We start from the raw sequence: 25,075 nt of genomic DNA on the forward strand, positions 1-25,075 counted from the left end.
TCCAACAGAGTCAAATTACCCAGCAGCATTCATAAAGCGCACCAGACTAACGCTTCAAGACAAACAGCAAGTGTTTGCAGCCCAGGAAACCGAGGAAATTACATAACTGCTCAAATTAATGCTTAGGAGGGTTGTTTCAAAACCCATTATGTTACTTATACAGTGGAAATAAAAAATAAAAATAAAAAAAAAGTGTACACAAACATATTAGAATTGCAGCATTTCTCTAAACAAAAATTTATTTAAACTTAAATTAATATTTGTATGAAGCATTCCAAAGTGGTCTAATCTGTAAGACTATGAGGGCATCTTCTTCTGGTGAAGCCATTCTTTTGATGATTGGATGTACGCTTGGGGTCGTAGTCAGGTTGAAATATTAGGTGACTAAACATTTTGTCATGATCACAAACAGCCTTTTAATTAATATTAGCAGATTGTTTGGGGAATTGTTGGAGACAATGTTTAGGTGACGTTGAGCTACGGTGTACATGTGTTAAAAGAAGCTTCAAATGAAGAATTTAATGCAGGGAAAGAGCACAATGCCTTGCTGAGCACATTATCACCCATTTGTGCATCTTCCAGATGAAAGAAGCCTGAAGAACAAAGAGGACTCTGGCATTGGCAGCATGAAATATCTTAACCGAAAATCAAGTCTGATCAAAACAAATAACAAATCATGGAAAATGACCTTGACACAAGTTCAAAGCTTACAGTATGTATACTTCCAATTCCATTGATAATAGGTCTTCAAGCATCTAGAACATTCAGGTAATTCACCAAAAAACAGCTAAATAAATACTGATGACGTTCCACTACTAATGAATCCATGAAGGAAGACACAGAGGCTCGGCTCCTCATGAATATTCATAACTTCTTAAAGCACTTCTGTTACAGAGAAAACAGAAAACAAATCTCCCTCTCATTAGAAAAAGAAACACCCTTTGTGAGGCCATTTAGTCACACATTTTTATTCAGGCAATTTTCTTCTGAAAACTAAAGAAAAAAAAAAAGCCTGCACTGACTAGATATTGTAACCAGCACATCTTTAGCCCAGAGGCTGTAGGACCCAGTTTACCCAGTGGCATCAACAGAAATCACACAGCAACGAACTGGACATGTGAAGGTGGAGGAGAGCGGACCTGCTTTTAGGGGCATGGTCAAGGGGGCTTGGGCAGCCTTTTAGTTTTTTATTTTGGTTCTTTTACCAGAGAACTCATGAAATTAGCCCAAGGTCACTAGAATTCACTAGAACAAAGTCAAGGCTCAGTACACACTCAGTACACAGGTGACATGTCAGGACAGGTGAAAATGATGTTCATAGCACTTTCACCATGCAGGTGCAGAGAGAAATGTAGGAATCACTGTTACCTCCACAGACTGAAAGGAAAAAATTATCTTAACGCCATTGGTTCCTAAATGATCAGACAAAAAAAATCCAGGGACAAATGACAGGATACACCAGGGATCTTTATATTCCTCAGACAGGGACAGCACTCCTGTAGAAAGCATCTAACACTGAAACAACCATCACTTCGTAACCAGCAACGACCCTCCAGCCCGCTTTCAGTTTAATTTATTTATTATTATTATTTTTTCATTATTATTATTCTTGTCTACATGTCGCTCACTAATTGTTGATTTTGAGGATGAACAAGTTGCTGGAGGTCAGGACATAAAGTCTCTCATTAGAGGCCTGAAATCCAAGGACTGGTTCACTGGTGTCCAAGCTAGCAACCTGTTGCTTGGCAACCTGTCCAACCTGGCGCCCCAGTTTCCTATTGAAGAGGACTGTGTCAACGGGTGAAGGCTGGCGGTACAAGAAGACCCTCCGCAGGCACTCGCCCAGCGCGGCGTAGGAGAAGTTAGGAGCACAGGCGGAAAACTTCTTCTCGCGCTTCGAGGCCTGGACGTAGCCTGCAAAAAGAAAGCAATTATTATGAAAATTTATATAATTTATTTTTTTATAATTTTTCTTCTCCGTAAAGATCCTACACAGCTAAAGCAAATTTCCCAGCTCACTAGCAGGAGCCATTCTGGACTGGAACTAGAACCCAGGTTCCTGTTCCACAGAAAATGCCTCCACAGTTCTCTATGCGATGGTGCATAATGAAACCTAGTGTGATTTGAATATGTTGATCTGTTTGTCCAGGAGATTACAGGGCCTGCAATTTATAAGCACGCTGCGCATAACTCTCAGACAGAGAGAAAATTAATGGAAAATTGATTTATTTTTGTGCGTGTGTGCGCCTCAGTCATTTTTCATAGTCTGATCAGTGAATTATGTGGTGAATTGATTGAAACAGCCGCACTGCTCAAACTCAATTTTTGCATCTTAATTCACAGAACAGAGAAATGAACAATGAATGGAAAAATAAATCAATTTTCTAACCATTTTCTCACCACTTAAAAGTTCATTAACTAAGCTGCAATGGCAAAAAATACTGTGTTGTACAGCATTCTGTTATAGAATCAGAATAACTAGTGGTATTGCATAAACACATTCAAATTGACCCGTTGCTTTCAAAACACAGATCATGACTTTGGGGACACTGTCCTACCCAGAGCACTGAAGGTGGCAACATGCTCCCACATAGCGTTGGGTTGATCGGGGCGGGGCTGCCAGAGCAGGGCGTCAACGTCGTGCCGCAGGCAGAGGCAGGGCATTTCTGGAGGGTTCGCCTCCACTGTAAACAGGTACTGGTGGCTGCTCAGGTTCACCTGCAGGGAGGAGAAATTACCATCTAGCAGGTCCATGAATCCAACCTTAGTCCATGCAGAATCATCTACACTAAACGTCATTCATCTATCCAAACCCCCCACCAACACCCCACCCAGTGGTTAAGGAAATCAGAAGGTTGCCGGTTCCAATCCCAAAATCCTAAGTAGCCACTGAGCCGAGCCCCCTCCCCACACACTGCTCCCCGGGCGCCTTTCATGGCTGCCCACTGCTCACTAAGCAGATGGGTTAAATGAAGAGACCACATTTCACTGTGTGCACTTGGTTCTGTGCTGTGATAACTAATCACTTTCACTCTTCACCCAGCAGATTCATGAAACCAACCTCAGTCCACGCTGAATCATCTACACTAAACAGCATTCGTCTCTTCCCCCACCCACCAACACCGCGCCCCCAGCAGATCCAGTGCAGGCACTGAATCATCTACACTGAACGTCATTCAAGTCCATGCACCCCCCATGAGGACCGCAGGGTTCCTTCACAGTCAATACACACATTACAACGATAGTACAGAAAATTGGACAATATCTCAGAGAGCTATAAATACTGACTTTAAATACATGGATGCAAATTACTTATTTTTTAAAAATATTTTGAATATTTACACTGATAGGAACCCCAGTGTTCAATCCAAAAATACAGCGTAGGGGAGTATGGAGGCAGTGTGGGACGCTCGGTGGGAATCCACACACTGTGGCCTTTTCAGCCCAGGCTCGCACTCCGTCTTGGCACTGAAGTGGCCCTCATAGGACAGCGAAGGAAGGCTGGCCAAGCTACAAGAGAAAGGTCAGGAGCAGTTTTCTGCACTGAAGTGGGGCTGGGGGAGGAGGAAAAAAAGAGCTTCCCACCTCCTTTCCACCACACTGCCTTCATTTCCAACTCTCCCGGTCTCTCATGACCCACCCAAGAGGAAGGGGAAATGCTGTACTTGACTCCCAAACTGAAACCATGGAGAGCAGATAGAACTTTTCTACATCCCCAGAAGATGACTTCTCCTTCATCACAGCCAATGTTACTATTAGCACCACTGACAGATGAAGCAATTTCTTTGATTATCTGAATGTGGTAGGGGGTGGCCTATATTAAACAGCCAGTCAGGGTTAATATACAGAGCGACTCTGAGAAGCTACTAAATAATGTTTGGATATCAGTATGTATAAAATACCTTTTCATCACACCTGACATTCATATAATGAACACTTTATTCTTCTTTTATTGATTACGTAGAGATAAATGTAGAATTACAAAAGATCTGAGGTCAATTTTGATAGACAGGGTTTTACCTTCACCTTTAAAAGCTCATTTCCAGCAATGGCCCTGCTCAACTCCTAGGCTGTTACAATGTGTGAGTCCGGGTGAAGCTGTTCAGAAACACCATCTGCTCACCCCTGATTGGGTAAGCCACCCATCGGCGCAAGATCGGAAGAGGATGAGGGGTCTTACTATGTGGGTTGGCTTCAGCGTGACTCCGTCAAAGCGCATCAGGCTGGAGCTGTCTTCCGGAAACACGTCACAGTCCTCCAGTTCCTGGCTGTTGCAGGGCGGATGCTCTTTGTCAGGGTTTGTATTCTGGACATGAGAGAATGGCCAGTGATGGGCTGCTAGTACAATATTTAGACTAGTTTCTTCACATCAGCATAGGAAAATTCATGCTTTGATAGATCAATATGAAAAAAAGAAATCGCAGTAATCACAGCTCGACGCCACATAACACTGACAACAATTTATCCGACTGAACTAAGCTTTGGAACCACCTTCTGCCCAAACTATAGAAACACACTTTAACAGGTCAACTAAAATTAGTTAATTTACTATTCAATGATTGTATGAATATCGAAACTTTATGCAGAAGAAATTCAACAGAACGGTTCCCTCTCACAAGAAAAGTGCTCAAGACTGACCAAAAAAAAACAATATCTGGAATTCTATTTAAAAAGAATCTCTAAATGACTGAAATGGACTAAAACTGAAAGTAAAGAACGTAAAAAGCCCTAAATAAAACCAAAAAGGAAATTAGTTAGTCTGAACACAAGAGAAGAAAAGCACTGACCAGGTCCTCTGCGGTGAGGTGTGAGAGCCTCTGGTGGAGGAGGGCAGCCTGCTCCTCGCTCACCACATATTCCCCCCTGCGGTCCCCAACCACCAGCTCCACCCACATCGGACCCTCTGAGCGCTTCTGCAGGGACACCTCCAGGCTACAGGACAACACACAATATGTAGTTTAAACTCAACACTGAATGGAAATAATAGAACTACATTTCGGCGTAGTGTGTGTGTTGACAAAAGAACATCAATATAAGCTCGGACCATAAAAAACATCTTAACATCTTGAACATGACTTCCCATTGAAGAGTGACAGCGAGCCCACAGCACCTCCACAGCACCCACCAAAATAAAGACAAAAATAGCTCTATAGTGCCGTCACCACATCATCACAATGAAAAGACGCATGACTGGCAGATACGCCTGTTGATAAAATGTAAAAAAAAAAAAAAAAATTCTGCAGCCACTGCTATTGTTTGTGGGATTGGTTCGCCCTAAAAATCAATAGGCTTATACACTAAGGAACATTTTTACAATAAACACTTGGTGATTACTCTAATGAGACAAATACATTTTATGCATAAAAGTATATTTGTAACGCAATAATTTTTTAACATTTTTGTAAAAAAAAACCCAAAACTTTGAGACCTTCTATTGAACTGCAATATCTCTTTCCAGAAAAACCACCCTGCAGTTTCTCAAGATGAACCCAGGCTGTGGTCAGATGTGACTTACACTAACCATTCCGCCCCAGGCCAACGTTCCCAATGCTGCAAAATCAATATATACTGACTATTAAGAAATACACACATATCTGTTAACAAATGAGTCTTCTTGTGCTCTGGCGGCTGGTGCTATACACCATGAATATTCATATTTATCACCTGAAACTGTCAGAAAATTGGTCCCACCAGCCATGGATTAGCAGCTCACTGGCAGGTGAGAGTATTTTCTAGCAACTGAACTCGCCAAATCTCATCAGTTCTGTTTGTGGATTAACTTTGGCTTTTATGACCTTTTGTCATCTTTGATGATCCATGTAGAGGCTTGGGGGTCCACGGCAGCATGGAGCTGCCCCTCCAGCAGGGGGCAGTAGCCCTGCACCCCCACACTCAGACGCTCTGCGGTGAGTCGGAAACGGATGTCATCTTTCGTGGTGCCCTCTGGCAGGCGGACACACACGGTGACATCCTCTTCTGTCTGCTGCCAGAAATAAATTGGTTCTGGGAGGGGAAAAAACAAATAATATATTAAGTATATAAACATGTCTTTTTTGCCATATAAATAAGTGAGAAGTAATCAGCAAATCCATTACATTTCTTGATTTTTGATGGCAGTTTTTCAGAATTCATTTATTTCCACAGATCTAGTACGCCTGGCATCTAATGACGCCAGAATGTCCGTGGGCAGGTTTGAGGAGGTTGTCATCATGAACAAACCCTTGTCAGCCTGAGTCTCTTTTGTTCAGTATTAATCAGTTTCATAGTCATAGCAGGACTGGACGATATACAAAATCAGACCTCGTTCAGGAAGGAATGGATCAATAAGAGGACAAGATGTACACAAATTGGCATGCTTTCACATGAGGAATTATCTAAATGTGTGAAAGAACAAAAGGCAGCAGTACAATTTCTACTGGTTGCAGATGATAAGAAAATTTAATAAAAGGAATCTCGTCATTCAAACCTTGAATAAACTTTCTAAATCTTGATGAACCAAGTTCGGGATTAATAATTTTATGGTTAAATAAATCTATGTAAAAGGCTCTGGCGAGAGTTCCCCAACAAGCTCTCTGCATGGGAGTTCTTCGACCTCCCCAGCTGCAACCTTTGGTGCCCAAGAATGCACAGCTACCCGAATGACCATTTGCCATGGTATATTTGGATGGTTCCGCCTTTTAACAACAAGGAGGTATAAAAATATTTTACCCATTTTAAATGCATTGTGCTCACTCTAAAATGGCCTGGGGAAGTGTGTTGTTGCTAAAATTTATGAAAAAGGAAAATCACAGGATGTGTATGCCGCTCTCTCTGACTATATGGTGGTTATGAACGATATTCCATTAAATGTTTCAGCAACGTTTCCCTCATTGTAGAAAAAATGACCTTGGTGGTGTTTGCTTGGGAGAATGTGTATGTGTGTGTGTGTGTGTGTGTACTCAAACACACACACACACACACACACACACACACACACACAGTACAGGCCACACCGTTGGTCATACCTTCTCATTCAATGTGTTTTCTTTATTTTCATGAACATTAACATTGGTAGATTCTCACTGAATCTATCAAAACCAGAGGGTGTGTTCCAACTATAGGGGGATCACACTCCTCAGCCTACCTGGAAAGGTCTACTCCAGGGTACTGGAGAGGAGGGTCCAGTCAATAGTTGACTGCGTCCCGAGAGCAGTGGGGGACATTGAGTCCAAATGGACCTTGTTCTGCACTGCAATTGTTGCTAGCTGTGGTCGCAAGGTGGCCGGTCGTGGCTGTAATCCTCGTACCCACTGTGGGACACCAGAGGTTAGAGGAGCAGTCAGACAGAAGAAGGCCTACAGGGCATAGCTGGTCTGTGGGTCTCCAGAAGCAGCAGACAGGTACAAGCGGGGTGCAGCAGTGGCAGTCGCCGAGGCAAAATCCCGGCCGTAGGAGGAGTTCGGTGAAGCCACAGAGAAAGACTACCGATTGGCTGCAAAGAGGTTCTGGTAAACCATCCGACGCCTCAGGAGAGGAAGGCAGCAACTCGCTCGCATGGGGATGGGGAGCTGCTGACGTCGACTGGGGCTATATTCGGGTGGTGGAAGGAATACTTTGAGGAGCTCCTCAATCCCACTGACATGCATTGCGAGGAGGAACAACGGCTGGCATGCCTGGATATGGACTGTCCAATCTCAGGGGCAGAAGTTGCTGAGTTAGTCAAACAGCTACACAGAGGCGGAGCCCCGGGGGTGGATGAGATCTCATGGCTATGGATGTTGTAGGGCTGTCATGGTTTGGGCTGTCTGCAACATTGCGTGGACATCGGGTGCAGTTCCGGACAAGGGTCAGACTGGGGTGGTCGTCCTCGTTTTAAGAAGGGGGACCAGAGGGTGTGTTCCAACTATAGGGGGATCACACTCCTCAGCCTACCTGGAAAGGTCTACTCCAGGGTACTGGAGAGGAGGGTCCAGTCAACAGTTGAATCTCAGATTGAGGAGGAGCAAAGTAGTTTTCGTCCTGGCCGTGGAGCTGTGGACAAGCTCTTTACCCTTGCTAGGTTGAAGGAGGGGGCATGGGAGTTTGCCCAACCAATCCACATGGATTTGAACATTTTTGTCCAAAAATGAGTGTCCTTTGTCCTTAAGGTGAAGGTACACAGCTGATTCTGGCTCCTTCTGTGCTGGACCATCCTCCTGTGTAGCAGCTGATTGGTTTCCCCGATGTACAGCACTCTTCACTGCACTGGATAGCATACACTACATTGCACTTCTTCTATTTTGGTATCCGGTCTTTGGGATGGACGAGTCTCTGTCTCAGTGTGTTCACGGGATTGAGACAAAGACTCGTCCATCCCAAAGAATGGATTAAGGACAAAGGACACTCATTTTTGGACAAAAATGTCCAAATACTGGACAGAGAAGGTAGGTGGATCGAGAGAGGAGTGAGGGAAGCTTTGCATGTGCAAATCAACAAACCCTCACTCAATAGAGGTGGAGGCCTTAGACATGTCTTATCTTCAACCTATAAAGTTGCCCTTTCATCAATCACCAGGAAAATCAGACCCAACTCACATGTCCACCAGGTTGGCCAGGGCGGGGCTTTAAATATATTTGTCAAAACCTCAAGTAAATCTTTTTAACATTGTCATTATGGGGTGTTTAGTGTAGAATTCTGAGGAAAATGCATTTAATCTATTTTGGAATAAGGCTGTAACATAACAAAATGTGGAAAAAGTGATCACTTTCTAGATGCACTGTATTCTTCCTTTTTCTTCACCAATTAATCCTTTTGCCATTTAAAAAATATGCATCTCTGCTCAAGAGACACACATTTGGCTCTGATAGTTGGCTAAAAAAAAAAAAAAAGGCTGATTAGCGAAACTGGTCCAACTTTCCATTGGGGCTGAGGAGGAGGTGTGAAAAAGGTTGTTCGTTAGGGGCTGCATCTTCTGATGCACCCCACCACAGCATTATACGCCAACGTCTGAGTGTCAGAATAGACCGATAAGTGTGAAATGGTCAAAATGAAACGATGTGAAAAAACAGAAAAAAAGACAAATGGAACCTTTGAAGTCTCAGAATGAAGTGGATTGTTTCCTTGGATGACCTTTTCTAACTGTGCATAAGTAGAAGTGAACATGCCACCCAACATATGGTGGTGGTGAATCCTGAATAAATGGAGAGCTACAAGAATCAAATCAACTACAAGATATAAGGTCCTGTTTTCACTATACAGCCAGCGCAGTAGTCATCTAATGAGGGAACATGTAAAGGACGTACCAGTACCAAGCACACACAGGATTTTGGGAGTGATCTTCTCACATATGGTGCACCATGCTTGCACCATGCTCATTGTAGCGCTTCCTGACTATTTACTTTTATTTTCCCTAATAAGATGACAAATGCAACTGAATTCGTAGCCTGTTATTGGGATGTGAAAATGACAGATTATCGGATGACAGAAAGAAAATAATCAACCAAAAAATAAAAACAAGAAAATTAATAAAAAAAAAAAAAAAAAAAAAAAAAAAGAACTAAATAATGTCCTCCCTTTATGTACGTTACACCTAGCACCAGGGCCAAAATACATCCCGCAATTGGATCAATTGGATCATTTTCAGTCTGGTGAAGGTTGTTGACCAGCACTTCTACCTGTACCGTACTGATCCTCCAGGTCAGCACGATGAAAAAGTTGGCTAGTTAGGAGCAGGGTGATAGTAGCCTATGAACCAGAAGACCCAGGTTCAAATCCCACTAATTACCATTGTGTCCCTGAGCAAAACCCTAAGTTGCTCCAGGGGGACTGTCCCTTGTAATTACTAATTGTAAGTCGCTCTGTATAAGGGCGTCTGATAAATGCCGTAAATGTAAATGAGCAGCATTGTGTTACAGCCCGTCTGTCCAGCTCCTCGATCCTGAGCTCCAGGCATGTGGAAGCTCTGCAGCTTCTTGCTAGAAACTGCCATTCTGCATGTTTCAGCTAGCTGTGTCCTTTGAGGGTCCTGATGACAATGTTGCCAATGGCGAAGCATAGAACAATACCTGTTCTAATGATGGTGTTTAATAGTCCAAATTTTATAGAAATCAATAACAATCTGTGATGGTTCTGAACTGTACGATGAGCAGCCTTTTCCAGCAAATTACCTTTTCCGATCCCAGTCAGGCATTCTTGCTATGGCTGGGATCCGATTATAAGCAGGTTTTTCCCCTCAAGCTACTCGATTAATTTCACTTTGTATCTTTATGACCTTGCCAGTAGGCAACCTGAGGCAGTGATGCAAACTCATTTAACAATCCCATAAAGCCACGGTGGTCACTTCATACTGTCATTCGAACTCATCGTTAGAGAGGAAAAACTGAAATATCTACTTATGAAACATCATTGAAAAGTATTTGAATAATCTTCTTCTGGCCATCCATTGTAGAGCGTGTGTGTGTGTGTGTGTGTGTGTATTCAGTTCGCCTGCATGAGGTCCCCCTCATCACAGAGCTCAGATTTTTGTTGCTGTGACGACCCCCAGGCACTAACACTGGATAATGTACTTCCCGCTTCCCTTGAGACCCAATAACAGGCATTCATCCCCAGCTGTGAAAAACAGGCCAAAAAAGAACATGCATATTTCTTATTGATGCTTCATCATGTTATATGGCTCCTGCTTAAATGTTTTCAACGTAAACACCAGGCATGGAAGCAAAAATGGACAGGAAGCGGCAAACAGCACTTTACGTAACCAGAAGAGAAAAGTACAGAAAGGAAGAAATAGATTGTCCTGAAGAAAGATTCACCACATAAAATATTACCAGTAAAATATAAGACATAATCCCTCCAAAAAGATGGACCCAGACAGTGAAGGAGTCAGATGAAGACACATTGCTGCTAAGGATCGCAACCCAGAGAAAATATTTAAAACATAGTATCATGTTGGAATCCCACCGTGTCTGTGGGGGGGTTTGCATGCTCTCCGCAAGGGAACGTCAGGGCATTCGTCTCAACTTCCCATCACTGCACTTTTCTAGTAGTCCACATCGAGATAGCAATCAAGAAAAGCAGCATGTCCCCTATGACTTCATAAGGGGAAATGTTACCTTCTGTTTCCCATCCCACACCACCCCTAAAACATTATCTTCACCAACCTTCATGGCTTCCAAACGTGCAAAACTTTGCAGTTGCTCGTGATTGGATGTTTTCAGTTCAGTCATGCGAGACATTTTATTTTTTCAGGAAAAAATGATGGCACAACTTCCTGTCTGCGCCAAGCATTGCAGTTGGTTACAATGGGGTTGGTTTCAGATTAAGATTACAAGATGTTTTAGTGCAGCATCACTTCCATTTTAACAGCATTACAGGATTCTCTGACATGTAGTGCAGTCTGGATTTGATATGTAAAACAATTTCAGATATCCCATCTCCTTCATTTGGGAAGTGACTCTTGCTTGCCCATTGTCTTGCACCATACTGCAAGTCACTCATAATAGACAGAATAAAATAAGCACAGAATGGCTATGTTTTGCTCTTTGGTGACAGACTAAATCAGAAAACACAATCCAAGCAAATGGACATACAGTTTTGAGACAATGATATTGTGACTACTTGTTATTATAAGGATATGTTGGAAATCTTCCACAAATCAATAGAAGGTTCAAATTACAAAAACTTTCAATGGATGGACCTAATGTTAAATGAACAAAACCGAACTGGATAGATATGTGAACATAGTCAGGATACTTATTTTAAACTTTTTCTAAGCTTTTATAAGGGGTGCAGATGCCTCCCAATGGAATTTAGACCAGTTTTTGAGCAGAGCATATTGGCTATTGAATGATTCTCCTGCACAGAGACAGAATTCTGGGAATGGGATAGGAAAAACCTCTCAATTAATGCAAAATTACATGGGTGGAAAATGTGCCTGTCACTGAAATAATGATTACGATTTTTGAAATGAAATATGTCCATGCAGTCGAGGCTGGCAAATTCCCAAAACCAGCGACTAAAAGCTACCTTTCTTGGACAAAGCCATGCTTCTGTCAAAGAAGGGTACACCGACCCTATGATGACAGCAAAGTTGGGGGAATTGGTGGCCTAGTGGTTAAGGAAGTGGGCCTGTAATCAGAAGGTTGCCAGTTCGAATCCTGATCGAATGTTACATCCTCTATAATGGCACATTTTATCAGGTCTGATGTGATGGCTGATGCAAACATTGTTTCAAAATTGATGTCACTAGACATTACAAAAAAAAATGTAATTTGTCCATGCAAGCAAAGTTCATGTTGGATTTTGTGCTGACAGAATACTGAAGAATATTGGGTCAACATAGAAAATCAGTGAGAGTTTAGAACCAACTGCAGGAAATGCTTACAGTGCCTTCCAGGGAATTTACAAGAAAAGTCTCCTCTAGATTATACTCCCAGGAGAAATAATTCTGAAAATAATAGATAGAACTAAACACAAAAGAAACTGGCTTTTTGATTGATGAGCTAAAGAGAAAGAAATCTGCTTGAGCATGATGCTTTATACCTGAAGCAATCTGCAAATGAATTTGCAGAGATACTTGGGGACTTTGGGGAATTGCAAAATCAAACTGTCTTAGATGGTCGGCAAAAACAAAATGTGAAAAAAAAAAAAAAAAACAACTTAAAAACATATAATAATCTACAAATGGAATTAGTGTTAATGCTCTGCAAGATAGAGATGAAAAACAAATGTACAAAAAAAAAGTGTTCCATGACATTTTTGATGGTGCAAAAAAACTTTTATTAAATTTTTACTTAAATTTTATTTGCATAGTTTCATTGGGACTTCTGACTTGGAGTGAATAAATCATATAAAAAAAAACCTCTATTGAATCAAATCAAATCAAAGTGGAGAGTCTGTCGGATTGTATGGTGCAAAAAAATAAATCCATGTGCTATACATACCTAACATGAATGAATTTGCAGTGCCAGTTAAGTGATACGAGGGAGGCTTAAGGGAAGACATTTGGATTGGTTTGACCGATTTAAAAGCTGTCTGGTATAGTTGTATTTTACTAATTTATCATAAATGAGATGCAGTTTCAAATCTCATCTTAATAGGATCTTAAGTTTAGACCGGGGACTAAAATGGTACATTTAGCCCAATGGCGCCCTCTTTTTTAAATTGTAGTTATTATGATATATAGCAGCTTTGTTCAGAATAGCCAATTTTACAGTCACCATTTCTAGATAAAACATGAATGTAGAGGATGTCAGAGATGGAGTTGAGGTTTTTGAATTGTTCCATTCATCATGCCAAGCGGCCTATATTCAACAGCAATGGTGTGGCCATGTGATTGGACTAGTGTTGTTTTCATTAATAACTTTAATATATTTAGGGCAGTAGTGGCCTAGCATTTACATTTACAGCATTTATCAGACACCCTTATCAAGAGCGACTTAGACAGTCTCCCTGGAGCAACTTAAGGTTAAGTGTCTTTCTCAGGGACACAATGGTAGTAAGTGGGATTTGAACCTGGGTTTCCTGGTTCACAGGCAAGTGTCTTACCCACTAGTGTCTTACCCACTAGGTGGCTACTACCACCCTAGCAGTTAAGGAAGCGGCCCCATTATCAGAAGGTTTCCGGTCCGAATCACGATCCGCCAAGGTGCCACTGAGCAAAGTTTTTGTAGACAAATGAGACAAGACATTATTTCCTCTCACTAAACCGTGGTATTATTATGCAGTATTTCTGTTTTCTGTGTTTCCCATATGGTCGCACAGATCACATCAATACACATTTGCGTATTATTTATATTTCAGAATACTTGTGGTGGGTTATAGAAATATGGTGGTGGGTTATGAGATGGCTGGGAGAAAAAGACGAAGCATCGATTGGAAAAGAAAACAATAAGGTGATATGTAATATGTAAAAAATAAGTGTGAAATGAAAAAATTGTCTTTTCTACTAGGTACTATATTGACTGGGTTAAAATAGAATTGCATTACAGACTAAAATACAGTTCTCATTGACTGAAACTAGACAAAAATATTCATGCATAATTCTGACAAAAATAAGACTAAAGTGCTCAGACTTTTTTTTTTGTTGACAAACTTGATAGACTAAATTAAGTCTGGACGTGACTAAGGCTAATAAAAACTAAAAAGACAGCTTGACGCAAAGACTAGACTAAAACTAAGACAGGCAGACACAAATAACTATAGATTGGACAAAGTGTGTGCGGTACCCACGCAGTGTCCCACCATGCCAATAAGAGGTTATAACTAGTTTTTTTTCCCCACTACTCAGTGTGATGCTGTTTTTAGTATGACTGGCTTTTCATGTTGGACGAAATGAGTTCTGTCAAGGTTGCATCGACCACGCCACACTTATCTATTAATATTGATGTATATGTCATTATTGTTATTTCCCAGCCTAGCGCTGTGTAGGTCCCTTTCAGCAGAAACATCATGAATCCCACAAGACATCAAACATAAGGAAGGTGTGGTCACCCCATATAAACTGTCTGTCCCCCCCTCAACATTTTCAGCAGGGTGGATTATCTACCATGATTTCTTTTTCTGCTACCAACACATCATCTTCAAAATCTGACTGTTCACTTGCTGCCTCATATTTCCACCATTACAGCTGCCATTGTCGCCCGGTGACAATGTTCACTTGAATGAATGAATCTTGGACCTAATCACAGAAAGAGCATCAAATCTCTGTCCTCTCCAGCAGCATATAAATCCAGAAGCACCAACAACGAACAAGAGAAAAAACAAGGCACTAAGTGCCAAGATCACACAAAGAGGGCTCTATTTGAAGGCTTCTCGTTTCTATGGTTACAGGACATGATCCTGAATAAACTACTGTATCTCAGGAGAGAAGAATAAGACCCTCCCCAGAAGTGGGATTCCATTCACTCACAGATTTAAAAATAAAATCTTTTACCTGCTGCTCTGAAAGAAATTAATCCCAACACAGACACTCCTAAACTCAAAAATGTCCTTTCCGGTCCTATGCTGTTTTTTTCTGTAATTATGCTGGCATCAGTGCCATGCCACACATAATGATGATGATGATAAAAAACATGCTTCTGGGTCTGTGTATATACACTATACTGCCAAAAGTGCTCACTGAATCCAGCTGTTTGATCACAGGTGTAAACACACCATGGGTTGCAGCCGGTTTATTGCATGTTACCCCATTTTTCTGCTTGGACTTGTTGAAGGCACGGAGTCGGGTCCACACACAATCACTGACCTGTGGTCTCCATGGGGTCAGTGTTGGGTTCCTCCAGCGCCACTCCGTCCACCTCAGTGAAGCTGAAGGGTTTCTCAGCAGCAACCATTAACCCTTGACCCTGCGGCTCCACTGCTGCATAGTGCGGCACAGAGCGTCCCTTCATCACTCTCCTCTTCTTCACTCCATACTTCCTCTGCTCCTCTGAAAACAAGAAATGGTGGTTTGGTGCTGGTCTGACGATGATAATATCTGACAAAACAAAGTCACCTGTCTTTTGCACGGATAAACAGCACATAAAAGTGGACGAAATATTCAATCGAAAAAACACATCCTCATCCTAAATGCTAAAGTAAAGTGAAGGGATTGTCACATGTGATACACAACAGCACAGCACACGGTGCAGTGAAATTTGTCCTCTGCATTTAACCCATCACCCTGAGTGAGCAGTGGGCAGCCATGACAGGCGCCCGGGGAGCAGTGTGTGGGGACGGTGCTTTACTCAGTGGCACCTCAGTGGCAACTTGGCGGATCGGGATTCGAAACGGCAAACTTCTGATTACGGGGCCGCTTCCTTAACCACTAGGCCACCACTGGCAATCTGCAAATGCAATTGATGAAAAAGTGTGGGATGGTCAACTCTCTGTCTTGTGCAGTGATACACCACGTAGTCCGATACACCACGTAGTGAACATACACCTGCACAGGCTTGGGTCCCTTTTTAAAACGTCACCGAAATGATGTAAAATCTGATTTTTGCATTAACATGAAATTTGGACATCAGAAACCACCCTGTTAATATATATTGTACATCTTGTACCAAAATATACTAAAGTCTCTTGGTATCGGGACTGCGTTGGGCTCTACGTTAGGGTCCCTAAGCGCTACTGATGTAATAGCGCTGTAATAATGAGAGTGATGGAACTGGCTAAAGAGCGCCACTGTGCACCGAGTGAACAGTCAATTATAACTACACACGGTATCCTTGGTCTTATGAGCTGGGTATCAGGCAAAAGCTATAAAATACTTCCATTATGTAACAAGTTGCCTGCTGGATTTTTTTTTGTCAGGTAGGGTTTTTGTGGGAATTATGTTTCTTTACTTGCTAATACTTACTAGGTAAATTATTTTCCTAGATGCTGTGCTTATGAATGATGAAAGAACAAAGATGTCTAAAGATGTCGATCTTATTGTGTCGCATTCTCGGCTGATAAAAGTGCTTGTGCAGAATTTGTCCACAATAATCCACAATCCTTTCACCATTGGGTTTGTTCCACCGGGTATAAGATTAAAAGCTTCATATTATTAAAACCAGTGGAATCTTTGCAATAACAAAGTTTGAAATAAAGTTCCATTAGAATTGGCAGTTATTTTCAACTATACAGGGTTCAAATAAAGATAAACTCCCATTCAGTGCAGCTCTTCTTTCAATTTTCTGAATGAATTTCTGAAAGAGCAGAATGTCTACACCATTTACACATTCAGCTAAAAAAAAGTAGTGAAAATTTTAAAGCATTTTTTTAGCAAGACATAAGTGAGATGATAAGTGAGTGAGATAAGTGAGAGAACTCAGATGATCCATAAGCGGTGATGGCCTAGCGGTTAAAGAAGGTTGACTGTTTGAATCCTAGTCCGCCAAGGTGCCACTGAGGTGCCACTGAGCCAAAGTACCGTCCCCACAGAGTGCTTCCCGGGCGCCTGTCATGGCTGCCCACTGCTCATCAATGGGTTAAATGCAGAGGACAAATTTCACTGTGTGCTGTGCTGCTGTGTATCATAAATGACAATCACTTAACTTTCTCAATGACAATCACAATTTCACTTTAGGTTTGTGTTTACAGGTTTTAATCTTGTGGATGATGCACTGTCTGTGTTCCAGACCAAGAATTTGCATATCTGGTTTGTCTCCCTTGAGTGGCTCTCAGCTTCCAGTGGAGGAAAACAATTACAGCTCATTACTAACAATTAACCAAATTACAGAATAAGATTCCAAATAAAATATGCAGGGACTGTGCAGATTGAATTTTCTCTGAATGAACGTCCACATCCACATAGCGGGCTGCTGACGTTGTTCACGAAACGCTGTTAAATACTGTGTTTTGTCCTTTTTGATTTAATGGGAGTGTGTGCTCAAGGATTTCTCTGCTCTACCTTTCATAGAAGCAAAAACTGTGTCTGTAGGAATACGATACAATGTTTGTCCTGATTACTAACACAAAGATAATGTAGTTGATTTCCCCCCTCTGGTTTATAAGTCAAAATATCATGAAGCTAGTGTGGGGTGAAAAAAAATGTCTTTAAAAGGTCCCCTATTATGAAAATGTCCCTTTGTGAGATGATTTAACATTAATATGTCTGAGGTACTGCAGTGGCTAGGAGTGGTGATAGGTGTAAAGGGTGCTTTGGTCATTCTGCTTCATTGGTCAGAGAGCGGCAGCTCAGACGGTCATATCTGGAATTTGTCCCCTTATGTCACCATTTCTCATGCTTTGTCAAACCAGAGAATTTCCCATCCCTTCCCTAAAAACTCCACCAACTGTCATGGCTTCCAAACATGCAAAGCTTTGCAGTTGCTCGTTGATTGGATATAAAAATGAGCACAAGTGGGACCGGCAAAAAGTGGCTGAAATTCTGCACCACCATAAACTATAAGGGGACCACTAAGACCGATATAAAAGCAAAAAAATTTAATAAGGAGTTGTGAGGGTCACCATTTCCACCTAGACAGTTGCCTAAGAGAGAACAAGTTTAGGTGAAGGCAATGCACCCACTGCAACTGCAGCTTCCCAAACCAATTAGTTAATCGTTCATAATTCATAATTCATCTTTATAGTCTTGTGTTGTGTCGATGGAGGCACATGGAGTCAGGTTTCAATGCTCACAATCACTTTTAATGCTATTACTTTTTTCCAATTTAATTTATAACAATAAATGTAAGGGTAATTTTTAGAGGTGGACATATATTAATTTTCTTAATCTAGATTAATCTCACTGTAATCTTGGAATTAATCTAGATTAATCTATAGCAATCTAAATTAATCTAGATTAATTAAAAAAATAAATTTTCCCTGAAGCAAACCCGGCGGCTTCATAGCTGCATCCATGTTTCCACGACACGTGATGTGGTCATTTCTAGACCTGTGCGATTCATGACTCACCCGGGTTAATTGCCCCGATCCTTTAAATGACTCATGAGTCACGAATCTGAGGTCTCCATTGAACCGAATCCTTCGAGTCCTAACTACACCATGTCTGTAAACTCCAATATATTGGCTTACATGAGTCCGGTTGTAGAGGAAGTTAACCGCCTGGAGCGCTAACTCGCTCTCTGATCCAGGTGCGTACTGACTCAAGTGACTCACGCACCCGGATCAGAGAGCGAGTTAGCGCTCCACTCAAGTGACTCACACACCCGGATCAGTTTAGTGAGTGACTCTGAGGGAGCCGAATCCTAAAAAGGATCCGAGTATTACAGCTCTAGTAATTTCACAGTTCGAAGACTAGTTCTCGCCCCCTACAGTGCAGGAATACATCCGCTAGGTATACATCCGCGCTAGGTATACAAAATAAAATATAAAGGTCTTTAGGAAATAAGAAACTAAAAGACACAAGGAAGAAGAAATATACTTATAAATCTAGTGTAACCATTTAACTCCGGCACAATAGCTTGCGTAGTATAGACCCAGCTCCCAACCCAACTTTGTGAATAGATTAACGGCGATATTTTTTTATCGCAGATAAGAGTCTCACGTTAACGCAGCACGTTAACGCCGATAACGGCCCACCACTAGTAATTTTACTTTATTATATTATCGAGTAAAATTATCTGTCTGTCTGCCTGCCTGTCTATCTCCAACAAAATCCAACTAATACTTTTTCCTTAACAAATACGGCAGATACCCAGGACCCCTGAACCCCGTCTAACCTTGTCCTGCATCGCTGGCCACAGTCACCCACTCCAGACACGTGCAGAAGCCCCCGCCCTTGGTGTCATCAGGGTCTGGGAGGACACGCAGCAGGAGTAGCTCGATGGAATGTAGTCCGGCCTGTACGTGGGACACACTGTGCAGGATGGTGAAGGGCTCCCCCAGGCTCTCGGTGTATAGCGACTGCCCACACACACACACACACAGAAATAATATGCATAATTTCATTATAGAAATGTGCATTGTAAAACGTCTGTAATAAGAATGTTAAAGAAATGAAATCTCCTGCTGCATGGAGAAAGGAAAATTGACTCACTTACAATGACTTCCATCATAAATAAAGAAGAAGCATGTATGCAGCTCCTAGGCTTGTGACTGTGAAAGGCGCTACATGTGGCTAAAAGGCCAACGTAACCATAGATGGATGTTTTAAAAATGATGCCATTTCCAGTTAATTCCTCCCACCTTTCCCTTCTGCAGCATGCATGAGAGCCATCTGGAATTTTTTTTTATTCGCTTATGCATAGACTTTTTTCCCTAAATATTGTGAATTAAAAACATGATGGAAATGCAATGTATGCATCTCATCTCCTCAGTGAAGGTGTAGTGAATGCTATTTACATATTTTTTACAAAAAAAAAAGCGCAGAAACGACGCTGTCTGTGGTTGCTACGTGCCAGCTACTGTGCTCCCACTGAATTACAAATGCTAATCCTGGTTAAGTAGGGAGGGCCCTCAGCGGCCCTCGTCAAAAATTCAGAAGATTGTTTAAAAAAAACCCGGACCATCTCAGGGACAGTTCAGAAAACTCTAATTGAAGTGTAGGCATATTTAGTTGATGCTTGACGATGGTCATGTTGTGACATGTTGATCATATTTTTGAGGCGCAAAATGTCTATTTTATTGCACTATGGCCACTCCACCAGGGGGAGATGGGGAAAAAAAAAAAAAAAACACACACTGCATCCTGGGGTACTGTATATAAAGATAAACTGCATTACATTATATGACTTTCAGCCGGGGCTTGCTTCCTAGGCAACAGTAATTAGTTATGGGGACTATGTGACTGAGGCTCCGTTCCAGAGCCGGGTTCCAGAATGAATTGTTTTAGGGAAAGGAGAAGAAGCCATCTTACCTCCCACTTGTTGAGAGCCGCCTCGCCCCTTCTGCCCGTGCGCAGCAGGTACAGCATCCCAGCTCCATCCGACAGCGCCGCCCAGGTGGCGGAAGTGAAGCTGAGAGATGCACACAACTGCTCGGCACACAGTCCTGGGTCAGAGGTCAAGTGGAACACCTCCCGAGGCTTTCCCAGTGCTGTGTCCTGGGGAAAAAATACCCAGGTGATGAGGAAGTGACCTGCCCTGCTGGCTGAATCGGGATCCTGGAGCATAGAGTAGGATTTTTTTAAATTCAGAATCAGCCAACATTCGCGCCTCACGATTGTATGCTTCCCACATTGAACTCTAATTCATTTGAGTTTCTCAGTCAGTCCTGTGTTCACAAACACATGTGGTCAGAGTGACCTTGACCTTTAACCAACAAATCTTTGAGTCCTACTGAACCTTTGTGCCTACTCTGAAGAAATTCCCACCAGGTTCCACAGGCTTTAGGAATGGGACTTCTGCATCCTGCTACAGCCTGGGTGGAGAGGAATATTAAATATGTTGAAGTAAGTTAACTATAAGAATGGCTTTGATTCCACTTGTCTCTCCGCATTTTATAATTATATATTTTTCAAATCTGCGGAAATATAAGCGAGGTGTGATTTTTTAAGTTTGGTTCAAAAATACATTCCTTTGTTGGTTTGAAATTTTTGTTATTCCTTGGATTGTAATACTCTTTATCTATTAATTTTTTTTCCCCCTGTAGTATCGAAAATAGTAAAGAATATTGAGAACCATCCTTAGTATCGGTTTCCAGTTAGACATTTTAGTATCGTGACAAGCTACTAACTTAGTGTATTTCAGCAGTCTACATCACTTAAATATTCAGATCAGCGGTTTGCTTAAATACTCCAACTTCACTACTACATAGATTCAAGAAATTAAAGAAGGAAATTAAACTCTTAAAAAGATATTGAGTTAAATATAACAAAGAATGAAAAAACAAGACAATCCCTGTAAGGTTCAGAAGTGCTGCTTAAAATGCTTCATATCTTTCTATAAATGTGCAGATCACCAGTTGTCAAGGTTTGGGGCGACTGGTGTGGTGATCGTCCTACTTGAGAGAGGGCTTATTTTCTCTGGAAAATGAAACCTAAATTCTAAACAAATATTCTGTATTTGCTGATTTAGCAATGTATGCACTTTTACTTGTCCTAATATTTAAGACGGGTACTCAAATAATGTGGAACATTTCATTTCAAGTTGAATTTAACAACTGAGACTAGTTTTCTGTGTCCCATATGGTAAGATTTCAAACTGCTTGTATGGCTTTTGTCATAACTTTATATTGAACTATCCAGGAGTAAGGCGCGACAAGTACTACATACATGTCACACTTGTTCACAGTTCTGACCACAAGTTATGGGGATAAAGTAACATTATTTTATCAAAATGTCCCGTGCATCATGTAGAGAATCGTCCTTGTGTTTCTAGCCCAGCCATAGCTATAGCCTATTAAAAACAATGATATTAGACATACCAATCTCACACAACTCCAGACATCCCACAATGTGTAGAATGAGGGACCTCCAGAAGCAGGGTGGCCTTTAGGCATGGGGCATAATATGATTTGGCCATGGTTGTGTTACAAAAGGCACAGATTTACTGTTAGTGTGGTGATATGGCTCTGCTTGTTTGTATATCATTCCTGATGTACAATGATACATAAAACTTCATGGCTGTCAAAGTTCACGTGGTAATTGCTGAAATTAATTTATAAACATTTAACACATTTTTTTAAAAAAAGCATGCTGCTGTATTTTGTTCACTTCCTGTGTGGGGGTCACAGGTGCAAAGTTCATCCTAGGATGAACAGAGACAATCCCAACATACAGACAGAGACGGTGTGTTCTTCAGCAGGTACAACTATCCCGACATCCTGAATCGTACCGAGGCAGGCAATGAAGAAGAAGGTTGAGTGACAGTCTACTGGCAGCACCACATTCCCACCACAAGATCTCCAGAAGATCACTGCCACCAAGCAGCCATCTCAGGTCAGCCCTGAAGAACACAGTGTTCTTCATCAGACAAAAAAGGAACGTAACATACAAACAAGTAAGAATTAGCCCTTTCATAAGTTCACAATCAGCCCACAGATTGGCCAGACGCTGGCCTTTAGTCACCATGGTGATCACAACTCGCCCATCAGATCATTTTCCTCCGGCGACCTCTCGACAACCCTGCCTGCTGTGGGTTCTATGGTGTCGCCATCCTCACAAAGACTCCGGAGGAGACATAATTACTGATGCAACTGTAGTAATTACTTTCATAAAGGCTAATTTCACACGCCGCAAAAGGGAAACGAGGGGAGCGAGAACATGATAACGTGGCTGATTACTATCATCTTTTCCCAGAAAAATATGCATTCAATAAATAAGCCAAACCAACAGAGGAAAATTACACTGAGCTGAATAGATGCAAATCCATGTAGCAAACAAATCAACTCTACTACTGTGAAGGTCTTTTCTCCACCAAGTTTGGACTTCTGCAGCTCTTCACTGCTGCATGCCCTCTTTTGACAAAAAGGCCAAGATTTAGTTCTGTAAAATGAAAAAATCATCTGCTGAATAAACCAGGTGACCGGCCTCACATGGCTACGAAATGTCACTCAACTCTACAGTTATTTATGAGCTTCTGAAATGAGAGTGTCACAAAATAGCCATAATTTCTGGAAGCTTAATGCACTTCCAGTCCACTAAAAGTCAACATGTCAATCAAATCTTACTCCTTGACAGATCCAGAACTAGAAATATCCAAATACTTACAGACCAAACTCAATACTGAAAACTTTACTCAGGCCATACACCTATGTGGGTTATGATCTTGTGGTTATGTGTGGGGCAGTGGTAGCCTAGCGGGTAAGAAAGCAGACCCGTAATTGGAAGGTTGCTGTTTCACATTCCGAACCACCAAGGTGCCACTGAGCAAAGCACCGTCCCCACACACTGCTCCCCGGGCGCTTTTCATGGCTGCCCACTGCTCACCAAGGGTGATGGGTAAAATGCAGAGGACACCGTGTTGTGTCACATGCAGTTGTGGCACTGTGTGGTGTGCTGCAGTGTTTGACAATGACAATCACTTCACCACACACATTCATGCTTTTTACGCCATGTGTCTGAAGAAGTGCTCCTTCGGGTCCCTGCGGTCTCACAATGTCCATGAAGAATGTCCGTCTTGACACCATACCACTCCCTTCCTGTCCGAGGACAGCTCACATTTCTTCTATTTGTGCATTGTTTTATGATTATTAAAACGTGAACCAGTGGTGCTCATTAAAAACCAGACTGGGTGAAGCTGGTGGGGCAGCCTTGCATATCAGAGGCTGATGCGCCCCCTGCTGGCAAAATGGATCATTGAAAGCAGGGCGTAAATATAAATCCTTCACAGTCTTAGGAAGGAACAGGAAGGACAGGAAAAGATCTGTCTGAGTGCAGGGAGATTCTGGCGGTCTGGGATGAGAGGATACCGGGTGGGCCGCTCTCTTCTGGATGCGAGTGACTGAGATCACAAGCAGGCAAAACTGCTTGACCGGAAAAAACTGTTTATGCTTTATATCCCTCACATGCATATTTCTTTGGAATATTTATGACAGGGTCAGCGGACTTGTAATTGGAAGGTTGCGGGTTCTATTCCCGAACCACCAAGGTGCCACTGAGGTCCCCTTGATAAAGGTTCCCTCACCACACTCTGCACCCCGGGCGCCTTTCATGGCTGCCCACTGTTCACTAAGGGTGATGATGGATTAAATGCAGAGGACATATTTCGTTGTGTCACCGTGTGCTGTGCTGCACTGTTTCACAATGACAATCACTTCACTTTCACAAAGTGAGATATCATGTGACTTGACAGGCCCAGCAATCCAATGCTGGATTTAACAAGTATAACAGAAATATTGAATTACAGGGAATCTTTGAATGTGAACTTACCAAGGTTACCGTCAAATTTAGCAGCCGACCTCTGGAGTCAACAAAGTACACGCTGTCTTCATACCAGGGGTCCGTGTGCAGGTGGTTGTACATGGCGAAAGCTCGCATGTGTTCCAGGGTGTACTGGCTGTCTTTCAGCTTTACCTCGGCCACAGCTGCGATACAAGAAATACTTTCACAAAAGACCTCCCGTAGTATTAGCAAAAATTTTTTTTTTTTAAATCAACTGCCATCATTCACAGAAACAGGAATAAAAAACAGTTTCTTCCAAACTGCCTGTACACATTTGGCAATAAGCAATGGCGGATAATACTACTCTGCATTAGTTGCATGGATATTTTAACAGCTCATTTAACACCGTACATTGCCCTGCCACTGCTCGGGGTCTGAATAACGTGTTATTAATGATCGGATGTAAGATAAACGGCCTCTAATGATAACTCTTAGTGCAAAATTGCAAACATAAAGAAACATTATGTCCCGAGAATAATCCATAACATCGAACACAAATAAAACAATGGCTATTTCATTGAAAAGAAAGTAAACGTGCGATTAAAACGAGTGCACATTCTCACCTGCATCTAGCTCTACAGTATAAGTGGGTAAAGGGTCCAGGGAGAGCCTGTAACTTTCAAAGTTCGGATCCAGCAGATCTCTGTTCACTTTCAGAGAATAATTGGACGCGGCCATGTCACGTTCTATGTTGTTAATTAATTCAAAATAGCCGCAAAATCCGCCCTCAGCGGATCAACAATAATTCGACGACGGAGAACAAACTCGCGCGTTTCCTGTTTGCAGCCCGGAGATCATTTTAGACGGACATCTTCGTTGGCAAGAGCTATGAACTGTGGGAAATTGAGTTTTGTTTTTTGAGTAGTCTTT

The 25,075-nt window shown here is 42.0% G+C and overlaps 1 protein-coding gene across 1 annotated transcript; it reads right to left on the reverse strand.

Annotated features, from left to right (window-relative positions):
* Window positions 1–1,449: 1,449 nt before the first annotated feature.
* Window positions 1,450–24,977, reverse strand: nudcd1 (NudC domain containing 1). Its single transcript, XM_028963958.1, has 10 exons — window positions 24,769–24,977; window positions 24,194–24,348; window positions 20,240–20,425; window positions 19,104–19,287; window positions 15,200–15,382; window positions 5,796–6,003; window positions 4,788–4,932; window positions 4,181–4,306; window positions 2,559–2,718; window positions 1,450–1,914 (listed from the first exon to the last, which is right to left on the reverse strand). Exons 1-10 carry the CDS (start codon window positions 24,881–24,883, stop codon window positions 1,628–1,630), a joined length of 1,749 nt encoding a protein of 582 aa, XP_028819791.1. The 5' UTR covers window positions 24,884–24,977; the 3' UTR covers window positions 1,450–1,627.
* Window positions 24,978–25,075: the final 98 nt, after the last annotated feature.

Source organism: Denticeps clupeoides, chromosome 20, assembly GCF_900700375.1.
Source record: "Denticeps clupeoides chromosome 20, fDenClu1.1, whole genome shotgun sequence".
Lineage (NCBI taxonomy): Eukaryota > Metazoa > Chordata > Actinopteri > Clupeiformes > Denticipitidae > Denticeps > Denticeps clupeoides.

Coding starts and splice junctions, on each gene's coding strand:
- nudcd1 (XM_028963958.1), bottom strand. CDS start 24,883: ATGGCCGCGTCCAATTATTCTCTGAAAGTGAACAGAGATCTGCTGGAT. Junction 24,349..24,768: donor TACTGTAGAGCTAGATGCAG/GTGAGAATGTGC, acceptor CTTGTATCGCAG/CTGTGGCCGAGGTAAAGCTG. Junction 4,307..4,787: donor ACCTCACCGCAGAGGACCTG/GTCAGTGCTTTT, acceptor TCTCATGTCCAG/AATACAAACCCTGACAAAGA.